This window comes from Pleurodeles waltl, chromosome 4_1, assembly GCF_031143425.1.
Source record: "Pleurodeles waltl isolate 20211129_DDA chromosome 4_1, aPleWal1.hap1.20221129, whole genome shotgun sequence".
NCBI lineage: Eukaryota > Metazoa > Chordata > Amphibia > Caudata > Salamandridae > Pleurodeles > Pleurodeles waltl.
In genome coordinates, this window is record NC_090442.1 from 96,511,232 (window position 1) to 96,534,273 (window position 23,042).

General features: G+C 41.3%; 1 protein-coding gene across 1 annotated transcript; it reads right to left on the bottom strand.

Moving 5' to 3' along the window:
• Positions 1 to 18,960: 18,960 nt before the first annotated feature.
• LOC138288443 (olfactory receptor 5AP2-like) lies at positions 18,961 to 19,905 on the bottom strand. The gene has a single exon (XM_069229995.1). It carries the CDS (start codon positions 19,894 to 19,896, stop codon positions 18,961 to 18,963), a length of 936 nt encoding a protein of 311 aa, XP_069086096.1. The 5' UTR covers positions 19,897 to 19,905.
• Between the last annotated feature and the right edge of the window lie 3,137 nt (positions 19,906 to 23,042).

Genomic DNA, 23,042 nt, shown 5'->3' on the forward strand with positions numbered 1-23,042 from the left:
AGGCTTAGTTTATGTACACATAAAGAGACCTCTTCCATCAGAGACCATCTCCATCTGCCACTCCCAACCTCCAGCGTCAGGCTGAATCACAACATTCTAGATGCCTGTTTAAGGCACATGCTGTTCTCAACATAGTTCACAGTTCATCAGGACACTAAGGGCCTGATTTAGATATTGTCGGTGTTACTGCCAAACCACTGTAGCAGCAGACCCAAGAAGACTGTCAAGTCTGTGGTGTTGTGCCCATCGTATTTAGATGCTACAGTCCTGCAGGTGACTTACTGGTGGAGGTTTTCTGACAGAGGGAAGATATCACGGGACCAAATGGACAACAGACAATGTCAGTGGCTGTGGAATATAGGTAAGTCACAAACACACTGTAACTTTGCCACATTTGTCCCCCTGCATCACAAACAATACAACACACTACATGCCCACCATTATCCATTGCCATTCTACCACAACACAGCACAACACATACATGCCTCAAACTCACATTGCCATACATCCATGACACAACATACACTCACTATTGAGGCTGAACCCATACACAACACAACCAAGACAACCAACACAACTACACACTAATCTACACACACATACAACATCATAACTACACACACATACCAATAACGACTGCCACTCAGCAACACTTACCTGAATGTTGCATGCAGAATCACAACACAAAAAACAGCATACACAACATCAATGCCATATGCAAGTGGCACACATACTGACACAACCAAAGAAGTTACTCCAGCTCCCTTCACCTCAACCAGCCAATACTGCATACACACACACACACACACACACACACATACACACACACACATGTACTGGCTCACACACACAACTCGAAGCACAACATGACAGGAACAGGTCCCCTTGCAATGTGCACATATGTACACCGTTGATAGGTGTTTTTTTTTGTACCGTCATTGTGGTGCCAGCATTCATTTGCCAATTAATACTGGACTCGTATCCTCGGCATATGCATGCCACAGTAATCCTAAACAATTACTGAGACATGCATATGTCTTCATTGGTCCTAAGCTCATGTGCAGTGACCCCCCCAACATACACAGCCAACGCGGGTTCCCTACCTTTGTGTCCAGTGATGGGGGGGTCATGTTTTCTCCATGGTCCAGAAGCAGCAGCAACAGATGGTGTTGTCCAGTTGTGTGGTAAAAAAGGTGAGTTTTCACTCCCTATCCGCCAAGTCAAAATTAGATGTCAGACCTCCACATTATGCTTGGCGGTAAGGCACATCCAAACCTGCATGGTGGTAAGTGTGGCAGGAGTCTGTCTGCCAGCCCCTCTTTCCTGTGGTGCAGTTGTGGTGGATGGGAGTTCTTGGTCGAGTCAGCGGGACTCAATCACATCATCATCTATGGAATCTAAATCGGGTAGGCCGACCGCCAAGCCAGCGGACTGGGTTTCATTGAAAAAGTATCAGCTGACCTGTTAATGCCAACATCTAAATCAGGCCCTAAAGTTAAAAGGAGCTTTATTAAAAGTGCAAAAGGAACACTGTACTAGAAGGTCAATAAAATACATATACTGAGATCCATCACTTCAAGAAAACGTACGAGACTGCAGGCCATGTGTGGGGCACTGCTGTACAGTCAAATGCAGTCTTAACAAATAAAAAACATTTTCTTATATAGCGTTTGGTAATACGACTCCAATGCTTCAAAATTAAACAGGGTCAGATGTTAATATTAGCCAATTAGAAGAAACCTATTTTCTTTTAGATGAAAAGCTTAATTTACCCTTACTGGATTTCATCTCTGGAGCTGCACACCACATCAGGTGATAGTAGCAACAGTAGATTTTGTTGAGCAAGCTTTATGATTAGTTTGAGAGAGGAGTTTGAATCTGTAATAACAAATTAAGGGTAACATTGTACTCGAGATTTCCCTGAGTTTGATGGAGACAGTACGTGATATGTACGAGGACAAGTGCCAGTGCCCAAAGTTCTGTTCGTAGCCCGCTGCCAGCAATACCGAATGTTAAAGGTGCCGAAACCCAAGGCTATGTAGTCTTGGTTTCACTTCATGCCTCTTTCACTGATCACTAGGCACTATATTTTCTTATATCTCACTCTTTCAGGTTCTTCTTCACCTGTGCCTTTTCACAGTGTTTCATCTTTCTTTTCCTCCTTACATCCCCTTTGTATGTTTTCCCTCTCTTGCTCTGTGTCAAAGTATGATGAGGGGAAATATGTGCCAGTCCCCAACAATTGGTGACAATGAGCCCCACCAGCAACCACTGGCTCAAGTGGAGAAAGCAGATTATGTTTACTGAAAACATACATTGTGCTTCACTGCTATGTTTCCTGTGAAGGAAAGATGTTAGTGAGATTAGTCTGTGCTGATGCTCAAATATAATTAATGTATGTCACTCATTTACTGCTAATGATGTTGAGCCTCAGTATGCTCTTGGAATTTGAGTTCCTTGTAATGCAAAATATTTCATCTGATGTCACTATGGGGCAAAAATGTCATGTAATTTCTGGTGATGTTTGTACTAATTACGACTTCTGAAACTTTAAAAATCCTACCTGGTTGTATTTCTGCAGCGCAAACTAGCCAAATGGCAACAGAGCACTGTGGATGGCCAAGGACAAGGACTAAGATGCAGTCATGAAGGGATTGGAGAAGTGGTTGAGTTCTGCCTTCACACAATGTTAAGAATGTATGGAACTTTTGACCTCATTCAAAAGGAAAATATACTTTATTTAATTGAAAAGGGAGGCTGTAAATACACCTGTCTGTGATGATGAAGCTCAGTCTATCTCAAAACCTAATATTTATTCGAATTGCAATCTTTAAATGACTCTTAAATGAGTAGCACTTTAGATCTGTGTAGGCAGTAGGTAATGTGGCTTACATTGACTTGATTACAAACCTGTCAAACAGAGAGATTCATAATACAGCAAATGCTGTAAATTGACCACTTTTCATGACACTTTTACTTTCATCTAAATTTTGGTTGAAATGAAGAGAGAAGGATGTAGAACATATTAGCACTTTACGTGTAAGGCTAAACATATCAGAAATGCTAAAGTAGTTTACCATGTGTATTTTACAGACTGGCTGTTTTTTAACCACGCCTTGAAACTGTATAAAACCTGTTTTCATGCATTGATTCATATTTGTTGGATTTCTGACAGCCACAGTAGCTATGCTGGTCTTGTCACTGCTACCTTATCTAGAGCAACAACTTGTATAATTGCTCCGCAAATGTCTAGGGAAAGTTTGAAACTAGTAGTTAGATCTTTTAGTGAGGTGCATTCCATTATAAAATTGCAGCCTTCTCTGCCATGCACTTTTCATGAGTATACACATTACGCCGGAACTTTTGGATTTGTCAAAGCTTCTTTTGGTAGTCCAGGCAGGATATAATTGTGATAATAATGGCATACATAAGCTCTGAAATAGACTTTCCAAAAAGTAAACCTTGCAAAGGAAAGGTTGCAGGGAACACGTCTGCATACATTTTCAATTTTAGTACTGGCAAGATTAACTATCAGCAGAAACAATGCACGAAGGGAGGCCAAATGCAAGCCTGGAAAAAGCAAACCTTGCAACATTGGAAAGTTTCCCTAGTGAAAAATTAAAAGTCTTAAACATTAAGCAAATACATAGCTCACATACATAATGCATACTGCGAATATTCAAATAGTATGAATTTTAATAATTGATGTTTTTAAATAAGCCATACAGAAGACTTTGGCCTTCATTTTAACAACGGCGGTAAAAACCGCCTACCGCCGCGGTGAATGCCGCCAAAAGACCATAGTCGCGGCTACCAGCCATCTGCCAAATTATGACCACAGCCGTATTTCCGCCACAAGAATGGTGGAATTCCGACGGTGGCCATGCCAGCGGATGGCTGTAAGGTGGTGCTGCTGGAATTGCCTGTCACTGATATGGCCAACCGCCATGGTTTTCATGGCGTTACGAACGCAACCGAAACCATGGCAGTAGGCGGGGTCATAATCCAGGAGGTAGAACAATGGCAGCCGCCAGGCTGGAGATGGATATCTCCTGCCTGGCGGCTGTTACCGCTGTGGCAGTCGGGTGGTACTTGTCATTATATGGCAATAAGTATCACCAGCCTGTTTGCAATACTTACCGCCACATTAACGCCGACCGCCAGGGTCGTAATGACCCCCTTTGTCTCTTAAGAGCAAAGTCCACATTTCTGATTCTATAGCCCAGATTTAAATGAAAATATTGGTGCATGATGCTGCACACATTTGGCAGCATTGAGCTCCATCACGACACAGGGAGGCAACAAATGTAATTGAATACGTGTACCCCTGTGTTGCACCCTGCGCTGGAGCTAAATTTCCATGGTGCAAGGATGGCTGCATTGAGGGGAGGATTGTTTTTTGCCAAAATGGTCACCTTCCTGCATGAAAAAAATGTAAATGGCGATTTGGTGCAGCACTAATAGAAAGAGCAAAAAACGAGAAATGAAAGCATTTCTCCTCATTGCGCCATGCTAATGCAACTCCTGGGGTGGCGTGATATTTTGGCGCTGCCTCTGGGTTATGAAAACATGTAAATCTGGGAAAGCATCAAAATACAATGGGTGTTGCTGTGGCACACCCACAGCAACACCCTTTGCATACCCCTTCCACGCAAAGTGCTGCATGTGAAGGAGCCATGTTTACAATGTGTGGTAAGGCACAAAAAGTGGCTTAAAGCCACGTTGTAAATATGACGCAGTGCATAGTGCCACCGGAGCGTCACTAAAAGTGATGCTTTGGTGATGATATGGCCTTTTTAGTCTGGCCTTATGTTTCAAAGTGTAAGTCCATGTGTAAGTACATCAAATGCCTTCTTGTCCTGTGAGTGGACACATACAGGCTTCTTGGTAGCAGTACAGTACCTGTCTGTTCTGAACGGTGCTCCAAGGTTTTTAAAGATTCAATCTGAACAAAAGCCCATGGGGTCCTATTCTCCAACCTCCATACATGGAAATAGTTTGCATAACAATTAATGGATTTGCCTTTGCTCTCAGAGCATCCAATGTCCTCAATGTTTCAGTCCACATCTGTCTAGCACCTTTCTTTAAGGATGCAAGAATGTTCCAGTTACATAATACTTTTCACATGTCCATGTCATAGCTGATGTGTGCCAGTCACTGAAAAATATAATGAGGTGTTTATTTTCTGCTCATAACACGCTGGTAAGGTAGCTCCTTGGATTGGTGTGACCACTGCAGAGATTTCAATGTTGTCTGCTGACTGCAAGATTAACTCCAATAGCACACCCTGATTTATAATTTTTGGTGCAAAACTGCACCAACTCAGTTTTGCACCAAAAAGTTTAGCACCGGCTTGCACCATTTCTGTGCACCAGCTAGGCACCATATTTATAGAATGGTGCAAGCTGTTGCAAAAGGTTGGCTAGTGGCAAAAAAAATTACTTTAGTTGGGTTGGGCTGGCAGTATGGAAGAAGGGTTTTTTGCACCTAAAAATTATGTTAGACAGGTTAGAGTCATGAATATGACTCTAACCTGCCTGGAGTCATTTTCTGACGCAAAACCATCCATACCACATGACTCCTGTCTTAGAAAAGACAGGAGTCATGCCCACCACCCCAATGGCCAGCACCCAGTGGGTCCCCTGGGCATGGCCAATGCACCCAGTGCCATGTAGGGGGGCCCATTTCAGGGCCCCCAATGGCACTTTAAAAAATAAAATAATGTACTTACCTGTACTTACCTGAGAAGGGGTTCCCTATCCTCCGCTGTCCCTTTGGTGTGGGTGGGGGTGTCCCTGGGGCTGGGGAGGGCACCTGTGGGCTTTCTACATGGTGTTCCACCATGGAAATAGGCCCATAAGCCCCCTAATGCCTTCCCTGACCCAGACGTTAAGAAATTGGGCAAAGCAAGCTTTGCACCATTTTTTGACCCCTCCTCCCTCCTGTGCACCAATTTTGCACGGGAGTATAAATATGGCATTAAGTCATTTTTTACACGGGAATGCCTACCTTCATCTCATTAAGGCAAGGTAGGTTTCCACTTCCAAAAAATGACTTTAACTTCAAAAATTTGGCGCTAGATGGGTCTACCCCCAAAGTATAAATATGGATTTAGTTATGCACCGAATTAGAGTTAAAAAAATGATGCTGATTCGGTGCAAAGAGAGTATAAATATGTCCCTTAGTTATTCATCCCTATGATTTAATTAAATAAGCCCTGCTGAGTTGGCTAACAGTATTATCTCTATCTTAGGGGGTGTATGTCTAGAACTATCCAACATTCAGAAGACCATCGTGAGTGACAAATACCTGAAGCATATTATGGTTTGGGTTGCAGTGAACGATGTAGTGAAGGGCACATAGGTAGTCAGACAGTAGATGTTGAAATCTTTGTCCAACTGACAGGCAGAATTGCTAGATCAAAAAACAGATACAAATGCACATTTTCACCCATGCTCGTATGCAGATATGAAACATTTAGGCCCAGATTTATACTTTTTGGTGCAAGACTGCGGGAACTCAGTTTTGCACCAAAAATTATAGTGGCGGCTTACATCATTTGACAATGCCAGCCGGGCGCTGTATTAAGAGTATGGCGCAAGCAGGTGTCAAATTTGGGCTAGCATCTTAAAATAGGACGCTAGCTTGGTGGGGGTGGCGGTAAGGAAGGAGGGGGTTATACCTCCAAAAGTGACGCCTGCCTGGTTAGAGGCAAAAAAATGTCTCTAAACAGACTAGCACCATTTTCTGGTGCACAACCACCAAAATCATAACTCCAGTCGAGGTCGAGTGAAGGTGTTGACTTTGTCAGTAAAAGATCAGACCTGGAAAATTTGAATGTCATGCTCCAGGAAGTCCTCCCTTCAGTCCAATACGTTTGGCTACTGTGCCCAGTCAAAGTTTTTGGGCTTGAGGCCCGATATAACGCTTGGTGTTAAAGTTGCAGCAGGCATGGAGTGTCCTTACCACCAAAAATGTGGTCTGCATGCAAAATATATATACCTGTGACCTTAGAACTAATCATGGCTGAAACCACTCTCCCTCTGCTGTGATTAATCCTCTCTGATGACCCTGCAGACTAAGGGCTGTCAGAGGCTGACCTGGTATTCCGCCCACCTAATTTGGACGGGCTGGATTGCATGTCAGATTTCACTGCCTGTCACCACCAGCAATTTTCTTTTTTATTTTAAATTAAACTGTTTGATTCTAGGTTCCATCCCACTGACGTAGCCCTGCACCACACAGGATAATGCATTCCTCAGTGACAGTGATTCCTGCAAGTGCTATATAAATTACTTCAAACTTGGTCAGGATGCAGTTTTAAAACTGTAGCAGCCAGGCTACAATCGTAGGCCTGGAGTCATGTTTAGTTTGCTACACTAATGGATGGCACAGTAGTGGTGTAGTCGAGAGGTGACATTAACTTTCTGTGTCATGTGCTTTTTAGAATGCCATATTGTATGGCCTTATAGAAAAGTTAAATAGGCCAATTAGGGGTAAGACTATTTCATTTTATTTTAGGGGTCAGGGCGCATGCACTAGGGTCTGGTTAGCAGTAGTCCAGCATAAAAAAACAGCATCAGTCACAAAAAAATGAGGGTAACCATGCAAAAAGAAATACTTCTTCATTTAGGTGTAAGATAAGTGTTAAAAACACAACCAAACAAAAATGTTATATAAAAATTAACTATAGAAAAGAGCTATTGACTAGTGACTAGTACCTGTTTAGCAATCAGCAGGGCAAAGCGAAGGCTGAAACTCCAGATTTTAAAAATAAATAAAAAAAGTGATAATTTTGCAAAGGTGGATTCAGTTCCTACCTTCCAGATAAACAGCTTCAATGTCTATACTTTTCCACGTGCTATTGCAGTAATTATGGAACCTGAATGTTTTTACACACATTCTTTGATGTAATGGCATATGTTCAATAGAAGTCAGCATTACTAAGCAATTTTATTGTTAGTGGAATGGTTGTTTCCCCACACCATCAAACTCCCAGCCCCAGACCATCCAGCTACCCATTAATCACACTGAAATAGTCATGTACCCCATGACCAGCAAAGGTTTTTTTTTTGCATGCAACAGAGAAATCTGACATTCAGTTTACGTTTATTGTAGTTAATAAAAATTACAACAGATAAAAAAATTATTTACGTGTTGAGACTAACTGCAGTAGCACATTGCCATATTTAAGGCAATAAAACAAATTAGGGTCTGATTTACATATTTGGAAAATGGGTGAGCCTGACACAACTGTGGAGGATATCCCGTCCACTGAAATCATTATTTCCTATGTAATTTAGAATTCGGCAAATGGAATATCCGTTACCATTGTGTCCGCAAATATCTAACTCAGGACCTTAGTCAAAGTGTTGTATGGATGACACTAATATAATTAACACACTGTTCTTAACCATCACCAGATCTGTTCTCCTACATACATATGGTTGACTGATTTAATCTCAGCCAACTAAAGGAATTCAACAAAACTGGAAAACATTTTCAGACTTTTACTGCTTCAGGGCAGCTTTAATAGCAATTATCAAACAGGTGTGTGTGGAAATGATGTTTTTGCATGATCACCCCCACATTTTGCTTCCCCGTTCCTTTTTGCTGTATTTACTGCTGGCTTACTGACTCTGAACATTGGGAAACTGACATCCAGCACCCAGTGTATGCACTGTGAACCCTAAAGTATATGTGCAATTGTCTAATACCTGAATGGCATATTTAAGTACCTAGTTTATTGTACTCTGTGTACCCAGCTGTTTGTAAGTTAAATGTCACTAGTGGACCACAGCACCTATTTTGCTACCAGTAAAGTGACAAGTGAAATTGTTACTGTAATCCTTCCAATTTAGCCCAGCTGTGCAGTTTTAAACCGCAGTTTCAACCTGGCAAACTACACCCTGTCTAAACCTTTCTTTTTAAACCCTATTAATCAAAACTACCACAAGGCCTAAGTGCACATAGGAAGGGTGCATGGAATCTATAAAGTTCGACATGTGCTCTTAAGTTTGGGATATACTGACATTAAAAATCTCAAATGTCAATTTACAAGGTGGCAAGGCTGAATCTCCCATAAAAAAGCACTGGGTTACATGATAACACCTTATAATGAATACATTTGGGTAGGGGATAGCTAGATCCATGAGCCAAGGACACAAATTAATAGGAATGTAAAATCCAGGTTGATGTTAAAGTTGGATTTTAAAATACTTTTTGGAAATGACACTTTTAGAAAGTCGGAACTTGCCTACCTACAGCTGCTAGTAGCCAAGGCCAGTGGTGATGGAACAATTTTCAGAGAAGGGGTGATGCATCAATGTCACATCAATAAAGTCATAAAGATTCTAAAAAAATCAGATGTGAAGCAAAGAACAAAAATAGAGAATGAGCCACCCCCATTATTTAGGAGAGTGGTAAGGGAGACGTATGTTGGCATTTTGCAGCACACTTTGTAGCATGGAGTGGTAGTGCAATGCCATTTACAGACAACATATTTTCCATTGGAATGGCTGTCATTTGTTACATTTACAGAGACATGAAATTTTGTTGATGAACGTAGTACACATATGAAAGATCTGTGGGGTTTCAGTACATTTTTATTAATTGTGCATCACCAAGTAAAGTATTTTGAAATGTTTTGATTGCATTTATACTTTTGTTTCCATCACAGAATTACAAAAATGTGCTCAAATTGTGATTTCTTAACTGCTGATACAGTTTCAAATATTTGTAGAGTTCCTTTATAAGTTTTCATTGTGTGTTAGAACAAACATAGACATCGTTCATCCCTTCTTTTCCCTCTCCTTCTACACACATAACATTGTCAATTAGTTCACATAGTTCAAGCTATAAAATCTTCTTACTTCAGACGTCTGAGAAAGAAAAGTAAACATTTAAGTAAACAAGTAAGTACATTAAAAGAATAAGCAGCAATTTATCAGAAGACATAGCCTGATAGTTGACCTCTCTCTTTGAATGCACAGCAAATCTGACAAGATAAAATCAAAAGTTAAAGGCATCTTTATTGCTACATTACCTTCTGAACTCAAGCATTGGTATTTTGGTGTGCTACATCACCCCATGCACCCCTACGTCTATCACCTACGCTAGTAGCCCTTTCTGAGATAATCTCACACTGTCACCTGGCAGCCTGCTCAGTGGTGTACATTGCTGTCAGGAAAGGACCTTCGCTGGAAGGATATGTCATCTCCTTTAGACAGCATGGCCTGGGGGATGTGGCCACTAACTATACAAGCTTAAAAAGTGCAGCTGTTTTTAAAGACAAATGTAACCCACACCAAGTCCTGCCCCTATCATTATGAGCCAGAGTGTCACCGTACCCAGTGGGAGGAAAACCTGTCCCAGAACTGGTTTTGCAGGTAGAGTTCCTCTTTTCCTGGACACAGGTCCTCATGGTGGGCCACGAGCTCAGATCAAGGGAAGACAATTCTGCTATGTTGGATTTTGCCACATCAGGGCACTGTGGGAGAGTTTAGGGCCAACCCCAAAGAAATGATGTCATGGGGGGTAGGGTTTCCCCTGGGAGCTTTTTTCCCATAGGCTAGGGAGTTACCCCCATTCACAAGCTGGTCCCAGGCATAAAAGTGACACATACGGCTTCTTTCCCCTGAACACTGATCAACCTGTAGAAAACAGAGTAAGGACTGCACCTATTGAACCAAAGAAATAAAACTGAGAAAAAATGCTTAAGCCCGCTATTTTGCTTATGGACTGCAACCTCAAGAACTGGACCCACTCCCACTTAAACCCAGGACAGATATGTGGACCCAAGGGCTAGATGGCTAGCCACCACTTATGGTGAACACTTATAGTTCTGTGAACACAAAAGCTGCAAGCAGCCTGCAATAAAGAAGAACACATCTGACCAGTTTTAGCTTCTCTTACATTGAGTACCAACTCACCAAGTGGTGCACAAATGTTCCTGGACCCTTGACTGGTGTTAGAGTATACTCTCTTCCCTTCAAGATTGCAAAAGTGGGAAACCTTTTCTCAACTGTTTCCTAAAAGAACCAAACGCTACCACAGGACCGCTGCTGAATTGCATCTTCTGACATTGCATCGTCAGTCAGATTTCACTTGCAGGTTATCTCCACTGAAACAGCTTGACTTCCGGAAAAGTCCCAACATGGACCATTTAACCAGCACAAATGCGGAAAAGCACCTTCCATTATATTCATCCAGCAACCTGCCCTGTGGATAAGCCTACTACTCCAGAAAAAAAGACTAAGGGCCTGATTTAGATCTTGATGGCATTACCAGCAATCACTGCAACAGCGCACCCAAGTACATTGTCAAGTCAACAGTGTTTGAACCACCGTATTTAGATGTATTGTGGCTGAGCCTCTGACCTCCACGACGGAGTGCTCTTCCTAACCATCAGGCTGGTGGGTTCCCGCCGACCCTATTTAGATGCTACAATTCTACAGGTGATGTACTGCAGCGGATTGCTGACAGAGGGAAACCATTGCAGGACCCAATGGACATTTTACAATGGCAGCAGCTCTGGAATAGAGGTATGTCACACACACACACACAGTACCTTGGCCCTATGTGTCCACCTCCACAACACACTACACAATACACCATATACATACTGATATCCATTGCCATCCCACCACAACACAACATGTCCATGCTGAAAACACACATTGCCATACATCCATGACACAACATACACATACTATTAAAACTACACCCACACATGACACAACCACAACAGGCACAGCTATAGAGTCATCTACACAAACACACTCACACAAAAGTACAACTACACACATCACAACAACAACTACCACATTACGACAATACTCACTTGAATGTTACACACAGCAACACAACCAAACATACACTACAACATCAGACCCATAGGCAAGTGGCACACACACTGACACAATCACATCACCCACTCCTCCTCCCTCCACCTCAACCAGCCAGTCTAATCCCAAACACAAACATACACAAACACACACAAACACACACATACAGACACACACGCACACACATGTCATGTCTAAGATACACAAATGGAAGCATGCTATCACAGGTGCAGGTCCCCTTCCAATGTGCAACCATGTCCTGCACCAGTGTGTCCTCATTCATGTGTGACACAATTGTGTTCCCGACATAGGCATGTCACAGTAATTTTAAAAAATGTCTGTGACACATATGACCGCAGTGTGTGCAGTGACCACACAACGTACAGAGGCAATGTTGATTCCCTACCTTCGAGTCTGGCGATGGGGGGGGGTCGTATGTTCTCCATGATCCAGTGGCAGCAGCAACAGCAGGTCTTGTCCAATCATAAACAGAAGTGGAATTGGGTAAAAAGGTAGGTTTTTACCTCATTTCCCCTCCAATCTGTCTACTCAGGTGTGGAGGTTGGACCGCCACATTTGGCTTGGCGGGAAGACATCAAAATGTGCTCAGCAGTAAGGGTGCCTGGAGTCCCGCTGTCAGCCACTATTTCCAATGGTGCCGTCAACGCGGGTTATGTTTACTGTTTGAGATGGGTGGTCTTTCACCTAAGAGACCGCAAACATCTAAATCAGGCAGGTAGACTGCAAAGCCAGCAAACAGGTTTTTTTTAGGAAAAACCGACGGCAGGACCATTACTGCCAATGTCGAAATCAGGCCCCAAGTCCAAAGATAAACTTTTCACTGAGGTGAACCTGCTCCTTGTATCAGACCTGCACTCCATTGCTGTCAGTCTTAACTTTTGACTTTGACCTAATCTAGGAAGACTAGATTCCAGGATTTGGAACTTTGTGCTTTTTGGCACTACAAAACTGTAAAACTTCAAAACATCATATCTCTGATTATCCTGATACAATGTTTGCCATTTTGGTGTCTAATTGCTCACGAAAATGTATAATACTTTTATATACTGGAGTGGGATATTATTGTGTTTTGTTTCCAATATATTACATGTTTTGATGCTGATAGATGCTTTACACTTAAATTAACTGAATTATGCCTGACTGCTTTGTGCCACAGCTACCTAGCACTCGGCTAAGGTTTAAATTGAATAACCTTAACTGGACCTGAAATAGAATAGTGACATCATTACTTAGTGAGGTCTGTCAGTCACCCCAATTAATAATCCACTTTATCACAAGAAGACTTATAATAAACCCCATGCCTCTATCTGTAATTTTGTGGGTGTTTAGATCTGCTAGTTTTGGCGATTACTGTGTTTCAGACCTCATGTTACAAATAGTTTAAAAACTATAAATGTTGGAAGTAGCACTGGGAAAATGGGCTTTGGGTCAACCCAATCCAGCCAAAGTTTCAGGCTTTTCAATTTATATCATTGCTTATATGGTCTGTCCATCAACCCCATGGCATTTTAAAGATTATTACATTGTTCCTTTTGTGTTTCCATTTGTGATGGTGATCAAGTAGTTCATCTCTTAGACTGCAGAAGTCAGCATCAGTGTTTGTTACTTGATGTCTTTACTTTTATGAGGAGAGAAAATTTGATTTACTGATTTATGGCTTTTCTTATTAAGAAAGAGCTCAAAAGCATATATTCTAGACTATTTTGCTTTTTATGTATTTTATATTCACCATTTCCAATACAAATTTTATCTTGGAAAAATAAACTTCACTCTCTGACTGTCATCATTCCAATAAAAGGGGCCTTCTCCCAGCATCTATATTGTTGTAGCCCATGAGGTTGATTTATTTTCCTATTTTCTATCTTAGATAGCTGGCACAGACATACACAAATACCATGGGATTGATCTGCTCGGTATGAAAAATGTAGCACAGCCAGATGGCTTATGTTACATATTGTGAAAAACATGTTAAAGGCAATAGTATTTTAAGGGTGGATTGTTATTACAATGTGCTTCATCCTGAAGGCAGTAATGTTTTACTTGGAATCTCACAGTTTAGTCCAACAAATGAGGGGTTAATTTAGAATTTGGAGGATGATGTTAGTTTTGTTGCTACAGCACTACTTTATTTCCACCATTTTGAGGGTACTTAGCCCACCAAATTTGGAAGTGTCCACTGGCCCAGCAGACATTTGCAGTGCCGTGCAATCAATTAACATTACAGTGACGAACTGTATACTTGCATTTTCTTTTTTTTTCAAAAACAAAATCTCAAAGTTAGACTTTGTTTTTGAAAAAAGAAAAGATCACCTCCCCGATGGAATATTCTCCCATGGTATAAGGGTCATACAATGTTTTTAGTTTAATTTACAAATCTTTGTAAAAGGAAAATCTAACCAGGCATCTGCTCACTTGAAATCAGGTTTTGATCAGCCCTCTTCTGCCATTGTGCTATTGTGCAAATTACACCATTTATCTGACCACATATGCACAACTGCTTTTCCTATTACTTAATTTGCAGCTTCACCTTTTCCTTCTCATCTTTTTCTTTAAATTTTAGTTCATATCACACCTCCCTAGACAGTGCTGGAAGGGCTGCCTTCATCTGTAGTGTTCTTCCTCCCTGTGTTATTCTTCAACCATTCCAGAATGGGCAACTTATTGTTAAATGTGCATTAGCTGCCATTGTAAACATATAGTGATGGGAAACATCCTTTAAAACGCGGCCATTCCCACACAATGACTTTACCGTGCATCCATTTCCAAGCAATGCCTGTACCATGCATATGCCTGTAACATGCATGCCTTTAGAGCATGGATAGATCCTATATACACCCCTTATGAGCAAGAAATTGCCCAAAATCATTTTTTATTTTTGGTGCTCGAGAACCTGCAGATCACCCGCAGAGCTCAGTGTAACCCCTTGTAAATCGGTAACGCCTCTGCAGATACTGACCCAAATTAAAAAACATACATCCACTCACAGACCCACTCACACATTCACTCACACATTCACTCACACTCCCATTTAAACAAACCCACTAAAAGATCCATTCATGCACTCACACACCCATTCACATACATAGGCACACAAAACCACTCACACACCTACTTACAGACCCACAAAGGCACCCACACAGGCACTCCCCATCCACCCACACTCAAACACCCATTCACACACCCATTCACACACTCACATCCACTCATAGCCCCACAAAACCACTTACACATTCACTCACAGACCCTCACAGCCACTAATGCATCCAAACAGCCACTCAGACATTCATACAGTCACTCACACATCCACTCAGAGACCCAGAGAACTACTGACACACCCACTCACATACCCACTTACCCACCCACTCAGACACCCAATCAGAGACACATGCAGCTACTCACGCACCCAGTCAAATGTCCATACATCCACCCACACACACTTATTCACCTGAACACTCCATGATACATCAACTCACAAAGCCAGCAAGACCCACTCACACATCCACTCACAGATGCACAGTCTCTCACATACTCACACACTCACTGACACACAATGTAGAAACCCAAAACAACCACTTACACTTACATTCATATACCCACCCACCTCATTTATCCATTCACACACCCATTCAACCTCTCACCCAACAAACTCAGAGACCCCAAAAACCACTGATGCTGACACAGTCACTCACACATCAACTGACACAGCCAATCACACACTCACACACCCACTCACAGACCCACAAAACTACTGTAAAATCCAGTCACAGACCCACACAGCCACTCACACACCCACTCACACGCCCATTCACAAAGTCAAACACTCACTCATATGCTCATTCACATACTCATATGCCCACTCACACACCCACATAATCACTCATACACCCACTCACAGACCCAAACTACTAACACACCCACTCACAGACCCACAGACCCACACAACCTCTCACACACCCATTCACACACTCATCTCAAACACCTAGGTGCTAATTCACAAGCCCACAAAACCACTCACACACCCTCATAGACCCACACAACCATTCCAACACCCAATCACACACCAATTTACACAGTTACCCACCCACCCACACACCCATTCACATACACACCCACTCAAACACCCACTCAACCATTTACACACCCACTCACACATCCATGCAACTACTCACACAACCACTCACAAACCCACACACCACTTACCCACCCACTCACACACTCACACACACATTCACACACACACTCAAATACCTTCTAACCTACTAACACACCTACTCACACACCCATTGACAAACTCACACACCCACTCACAAACCCACAAAGCCAATTTTGCACCCACTGACAGACCCACACAGCCATTCAGACAACCACTTACACACCCACACAAACACTCACACACCCACTCACAGTGACATATATGTAGACATAAATCAGCAGATGTTCATGCATTGACAACAGACATATGACATATGGGTTGTCTTTCTTGAATCTAAATAGGTGGTTCTAAAAACAATTATTATTTCAGTTTTTTTAACTGGTTTTCTTTTCTAAAAAATAACTTGGAAAAATGCACACAACTTGGCAAACAGTGGTCTGAAAAACAAGAAATTAACATTTGTGGTTATTAACAGCTTGCACATGTAATAAGATGCAATTTTCAGCATCTGAGGCACCACTACATGAATGTTTGCAGTTACTCAAGCAGGAACCGTGCCTCTGCGAGCAAGTTGAGCTGCCTGCAGCAGTTGACTTTGATGCATCTGGTGCATCCCTCTGGATCTCCAGTCATTCTGTTTGTCAGTGGTGGATTATCTACAGATGTTTTAACATGTTGCTCATTCCATGGGAGTATTTTTTGTATCTCCCTCTTGAAAGTTCTTTATTAGAAAGCTTGCTTTTAGCAATCTTTGCTACCACATTTTTCTCTTCTGATGGTATGGAGAAAAAGTTCCATGCAGTAGATTTTTCTTTCTCGGATGTTCTTCTTGCTCTTGTTCCTGCTGCTCTTCCACCTGCTCTTTTTCTCCTTCTTATACCATTTTCCATAATGCTTCAGGAAAATAAAATCACAAAAAAGATAGAGTTCCACCTGAGATGCAGAGGTGTGAAGACTATGAAGACACACCCAAAGAAGAAGAAATGGGAACAAACTTCCTATAGAAGAGGTTGGCAGTTGTTCCAACCAATCAAATGTATTTGTTATTCTGCGACATGGGATTGGCAGGTCCATCATGGCAGTGCTACCATGTAATTGTGAATCCGGAAATTAAAACAACCTTGTAAGCTAAAATTACTAATTGGAATATACTTCTCTATGTTATTTTACTAAAGGATTGGTTTAGAGTTTGGCATATGGGGTTACTCCATCACAATTGTACCGGATATCCCATCTGCAATATTATGATCCAATTATATCCCATGGACACCATACTACGGCAGACAGGATATGTGTCTTGTTTGTGATGGTGTAACCCATGCACCAAACTTTAAATCAGGCCCTAAAACCTTTACCTCAAGCATTAATTAAATAGTCACCACTCATGTATTTAAATGTTGTTATAAATCATGCAGGGAATCACAGTTCCCCCGTGAAGCCCAGAATAGGAAATATGCATGGATTGGGCTTGCAGCGAACCGGCAAATCCCAAAAACATTTTTTTTTTTTTATTGTTCTTAAAAGAATTAACATTATGTAATTTAATATTTTTATATACTGTAGTTGTTTGACCTAAAACATTTCTCGATTAAAATCACTTAAAAAACCTAAGGTTAACATCAAGTTATTTAGGTGTACTTGATAAATATGTGTCTTTGTAAAAATAAAACCTAGAAATTCACTGTGAAAAACAAAGGTTAGAGGGACCTTATAGTTAGGAAATACCATTAAAAACCATAGGAATTAACTGAAAAATACAGAAGTACAAGGACATTATAATTAGGAAATATGAAACAAATATGTTATAATTGATGTCATCAGTGATGTCACTGACCATGCCATGAGTGATGTATTATGTGAGATCATAAACAGCACATTGGGAGGCGGAAGTTATAGTTGTTTCAGATAACTATAACTGCTGAATTCCTATGATTGTGTGTGTATAGAATCTGAACCTAACAAGAATATCCCTGTAAATCCACTTTTTTTCAGAGAATTTATAGGGTTTTTAACACTATTTCCTAAGTATAACGTTCCTGTAGCCTTTAGTTGTTTCATATATATATATAGCTTTTACTTACCTGACATATAATTACTACTTGGTTGTCAAGGCATGTATGGTAAAGGCATATGCATGGTAAAGACGTGCATGGTAAAGGCAATGAGTGGTAAAGGCATTGTGTAGTAAAGTCATTAAATGGTAATGGATGCTTGGTGAAGGCATGCATTTTAATGACATTTATTGTAATGTCACACAACCTATACTGGCAATGTTTCAATGACAGCAAGTTTTCTTCTTTATAATTTTGTAATTTTGTTCCTTTTGAATATAGTATTTAGTTTGTGTGTGTACTTATGTGCAATATACAATTTTATTTGTGACTTAGGGCCAGATGTACCAAAGGATTTTACCCATTCTGTGTCAATGGGAAAATGCTTTAGTACATATGGCCCTTAGGTACTATCTTTGTGCGGGTTTATAGATTTTTCTAAACAAAAACACTCACAACAATTAAAAGCTTTTTTTCCACAAAGTGTGTCATTTGGCATGTTTATCACTTCACAGCACAATAGGCATCAGGTATTGCTCATAGACAGTTTTTGTGATTCTAATTACATAACCCTTGGAAGGCTACAAGACTGAGATGGCCTTCACAGGTTTGAAATTTGTGAGCTATATATCACAGAGACGTGCTCAAACCACTGAATGATCTTGCCAGTGATTACTTGCTGAACAAGCATTTAGAGGAATACACATTCATTATCACAGTGAAAATGGTGACAATGAAGAGTGTTGAAAAAAAATTCAAATAATACCAATTTGGCTTCTCTCACCCTTAGTTCCCATACTTCTCTGTTCACAATTTCGAACAGTTTGTGTAAACATATGGAATCACTTTTGTCATTCGACTGAAAACTTCTTAAATCACAAGAAATATTCTATGTTGATTTAACGTGTCTACCCATAGCTTTTGTCAAAGCCCCTTTAACATCCTTGTTTCTGAAGCTATAAATTAAGGGATTCAGCATAGGAATGATGACTGTGTAGAAGATCGATGCCACCCTATCCTGATCTAGGGAGTAGCTGGACCTAGGGCGGAGGTACATGAAGAGGACTGTGCCATAGAAAACAATGACACAAACAAAGTGGGAGGCACAGGTGGTAAATGTTTTCTGTCTCCCCACAGCTGAACTTATCCTTAGCACAGAGGTGATGATGTAAAAGTATGAGACCAAAACAACCAGCAAGGACCCAGCGGAAGTTATGCTCCCAAAGATGAGAAGAACTATCTCATTTATTAAAGTTTTAGTGCAGGACAACTGGAGCAAAGGAAGGATGTCACACATGAAGTGATTGAGCTGATGTGAGTTGCAGAAGTGCAGCCGGAAAGTACATCCTGTTTGTATCAGTGACTGTACAAAACCACCCATGTGGGCAATGGAGACCAGGAGATAGCAGCATCTCTTACTCATTATTGTATGGTAGAGTAGTGGACAGCAGATAGCCACATACCTATCATATGCCATTGCTGCAAGTAAAAGACCATCTGTGGCTCCCAGATCAATGAAGAAAAATAACTGCACTGCACAACCATAGTAAGATATTGCCTTTCTTTCAGAGAGGAAGTTTGCCAACATGTTTGGTGTAATGACTGAGGAGTAGCACAGATCCACCAAGGATAAATGGAATAGCAGGAAATACATGGGTGAGTGCAGATGTGGAGTAATTCTAATTAGAGCCATGATGCCAATATTGTCCATAAGGGTGACAATATATACTAGGAGGAAAAATGCAAAGAGTGGAGCTTGCAGTGCATATTCATTGGTGAGTCCCAAGAGAGTGAATTCAGCCACAAATGTAGTATTCATTTCCATTCATCTGATTTGCAGACAGAAATATGCTGAAATAAAATGGAAAGAAGAAATTATAGTTATGTATGCTTTGTAATACTCTAGTGTAGGAGCACTGGATACGGCGATCAATTACAGGTTGAAGGTAAGAGTGGTTACCCACAATAGCAACATTTTCTAACAAGTTTTGGCAGTAATAATGACAAACAATAATGAGTGAAAAAAGTATTCAAAGCTTAGTTGCCAATATTCACTTAATATTATTATTATAATAACTGCTAGATGTGGTTGGCTCTGAAGAGACTCCCCAAACATTTTGCCTTACCTCCTTCCTTTGTTAGACCTGACAGTCTTAGAATGCTCTTCCACAAGAATTTGGTCCTTTCACCTCCTGTTTTTGCTGTATGTTTTTGCTGGCCGTAGAACTTTGGGTACTTTAACACTGTTGACCAGTGCTGAAATACACGTGTCTCTCCCTTAAACATGGTAAAATTGACACATCCACAATTGGCATATTTAATTTACTTGTAAGACCCTTGTGAATAGGTATACAATATCCACCGGGCCTATAAACTGAATGCTACTAGTGGACCCGCAGCACTGATTGTGCCACCTACTTAGGTAGCCCTGTAAACATGTCTCAGACCACCACTGCAGAGTCTGTGAGTGCAGTTTCACTGCCACTTCCACTTAGCAGTTAAAATATCTTGCCGAGCCTTAACCCCCCCATTTTATTACATACAAGGCACTCCTAAGGTAGGCCCTATGTGCCTATGTGAGGGCAGGGTGCTAGGTTCATAAATGTAGGACATTTACCTTTATGTTTGTTTACCTATTTTGTTTTTCACTACTGTGAGATCTGCTCCCCTTATAGGCTAGCATTAGGAATTCCCTAATATACTTTTAAGCTGTCATTCCTAATCAGAGAGGAGTAGCTTTATCATGATTCACATCTTTGGAATGGTAATGAAAAATCTTCTTTACTGGCAAAGTCGGATTTACATTATTTTTAATAACACTTTTAGAAAGTGGGCCTTTCTTTGCTCTTACTGATCTGTGTGCCTTACAACCTGTCTCCAAAACACATCTGGGCTGGGCTGGGTTACAGCTACATTTGTGCACAACCTCCAGACAGTCATAACACAGGAGATTCAATTGCATCTGCATTCATCTGCATACTGATGGGTCTTCCTGGGCAGGAAAGATGGGAGCAGTCCAAACATACACTTCAAAGGGTAGTAGCCTGACACCACACAAAGGACAGATTACCCCCACAGATAGCCTGGCAGACAAGCTTTGTTTTAAAGGATCCTTGTGAACTTCAAAGAGTTCTTTTGAAGTCATCCTCTACATCAAAGGCAGTTTGGGGTATAGGTACTGGGTCTCTGTACATCTGAAATCAGATCACAACTGGACTTGGGAAGAACTCTGCTGGAGCAAAGACTGCTAAACTATAAGGACTGCCACTTTGCCTGGATTGTCTGTTCCAAGGAACTGCTTCTTTGCTTTGCTGAGCTGCCCTGCTGCCTGCTGATCTCTGTCCTGCTGAGGACAAGGACTGGACCCATCTCACTTGAACCCAGAGTGACTCCATAGGCTTGCTGTTCTTTAGTCTCAGGGACAACAAAGACTGCTTGCAACTTTCCTAGTGCTGCTGGATTCTGCCATCTGTGAGTCCTACCCTTGCCTGAGGTGCCTCTCCCCAGTCCTGGTTCTCAGAAGTGGGTTTTGAAGCTGATTCCAGCAACAAAGGATGCATTGCTTTGAGTACATGAGAAACTCTGCCACATCACCCTTCGATGCCGACGCAGTGGCTGCTCGCCTACATAGGATGCACAGCCTTTATGACTCGACAATGACACCCAGTGCAGCTCGACGACGATGTATTACATTGACTTCCTTGGATTTCAACATCACTGCAGAACCCCTTTTTCATGGCTCGAAGGCAACGCAGTGGACTCTTGACATCCACTGTATTTTTTCAGTGTGACCTGTCTGGGTCCTGTAGCCAGCCTACCCTTCATCGTGGTCTATCTAACTTTGGATTTGCACCAGTCTCTATGACCTCAAGTAACTTTTGTACCGCTAGTGACTTCCAAGCACTGTTTTCACATTTAATCTATAGAAATTCAGATCTTAAGTTTATTTTAGGAGCTTTTTGATGTTTTAAACTTGTTCTACTCAGATAAATATTCTCTATGTTTCTCAATATATGTGGAGGTTTTTTTGTGGTGTTTTCATTGTGTTACTGGCTATGGGGGTTGCACAAATACTTTACACATTTTCTCTTAAGCTAAGCCTGCCTGATGTGTACCAAGCTGCCAGAGCTTGAGCACAGGTTACTTTAAAATGTATATCTGACTTATCCTGACTAGGATTATGGTCCCTACTTGAACAGGTTACATACTTCTGCCATCTGAACACCCAGTTTCTAACAAACACTTTTTTTGCATTTAGGACTCTGGGCACCCATCCACTATTAACCAGTTCTCAACTGCCTGTGCTCTATCTTTCAAACATAGTAAAATTGGCCAACACCTAATTGCCACATTTAATTTACTTTTAAGTTCCTAATAAATGGTACTACCTGTACTTAGGGTTTATACATTAAATGCTAATAGTGAGATTATAGCACTCTTTGTGTAATCCAATAAAGTAGTCTTTTAAAATGCCTCAGGCCTGCCACTCCTGTCTCAATTGCAGTTTTAAACTGCCCTTTAGACATGACAAAATAAATCTTTTGCCAAGTCAGAACGTTCCTTTTTAATAGTTATAAGTCCCATACAGGGTGCAATGGCCATGCTCAGGGGACACTGGTCCCCTGTCCTGGCCATTGGGTTGGTGGACATGGCTCTTGTCTTTTCTAAAACAGGAGCCATGTTGTATGGATGGTTTTGGATGCAAGGCTGGTTAGTGTCATTTTATTTTTACTCCAACCAGCCTTACGTTGTTTTTTGGTCCAAAACCACCTTCTCCCATACCGCCACCCCCTGCTGGTGTTGTGTAGCCATCTTAGCTGTAGTTCTACACACGTTATTTTAGCATAATAGGCCTGCCGCTGTGCAGTTTATCCTAGATAGATTTCTTCAGCACACTTTATTATTTTAACAAAAGCCACATTTGAGGTCTTGTTTAATTCTTTAGCTGTTCTTCGCCTAGGTCAGCACTGC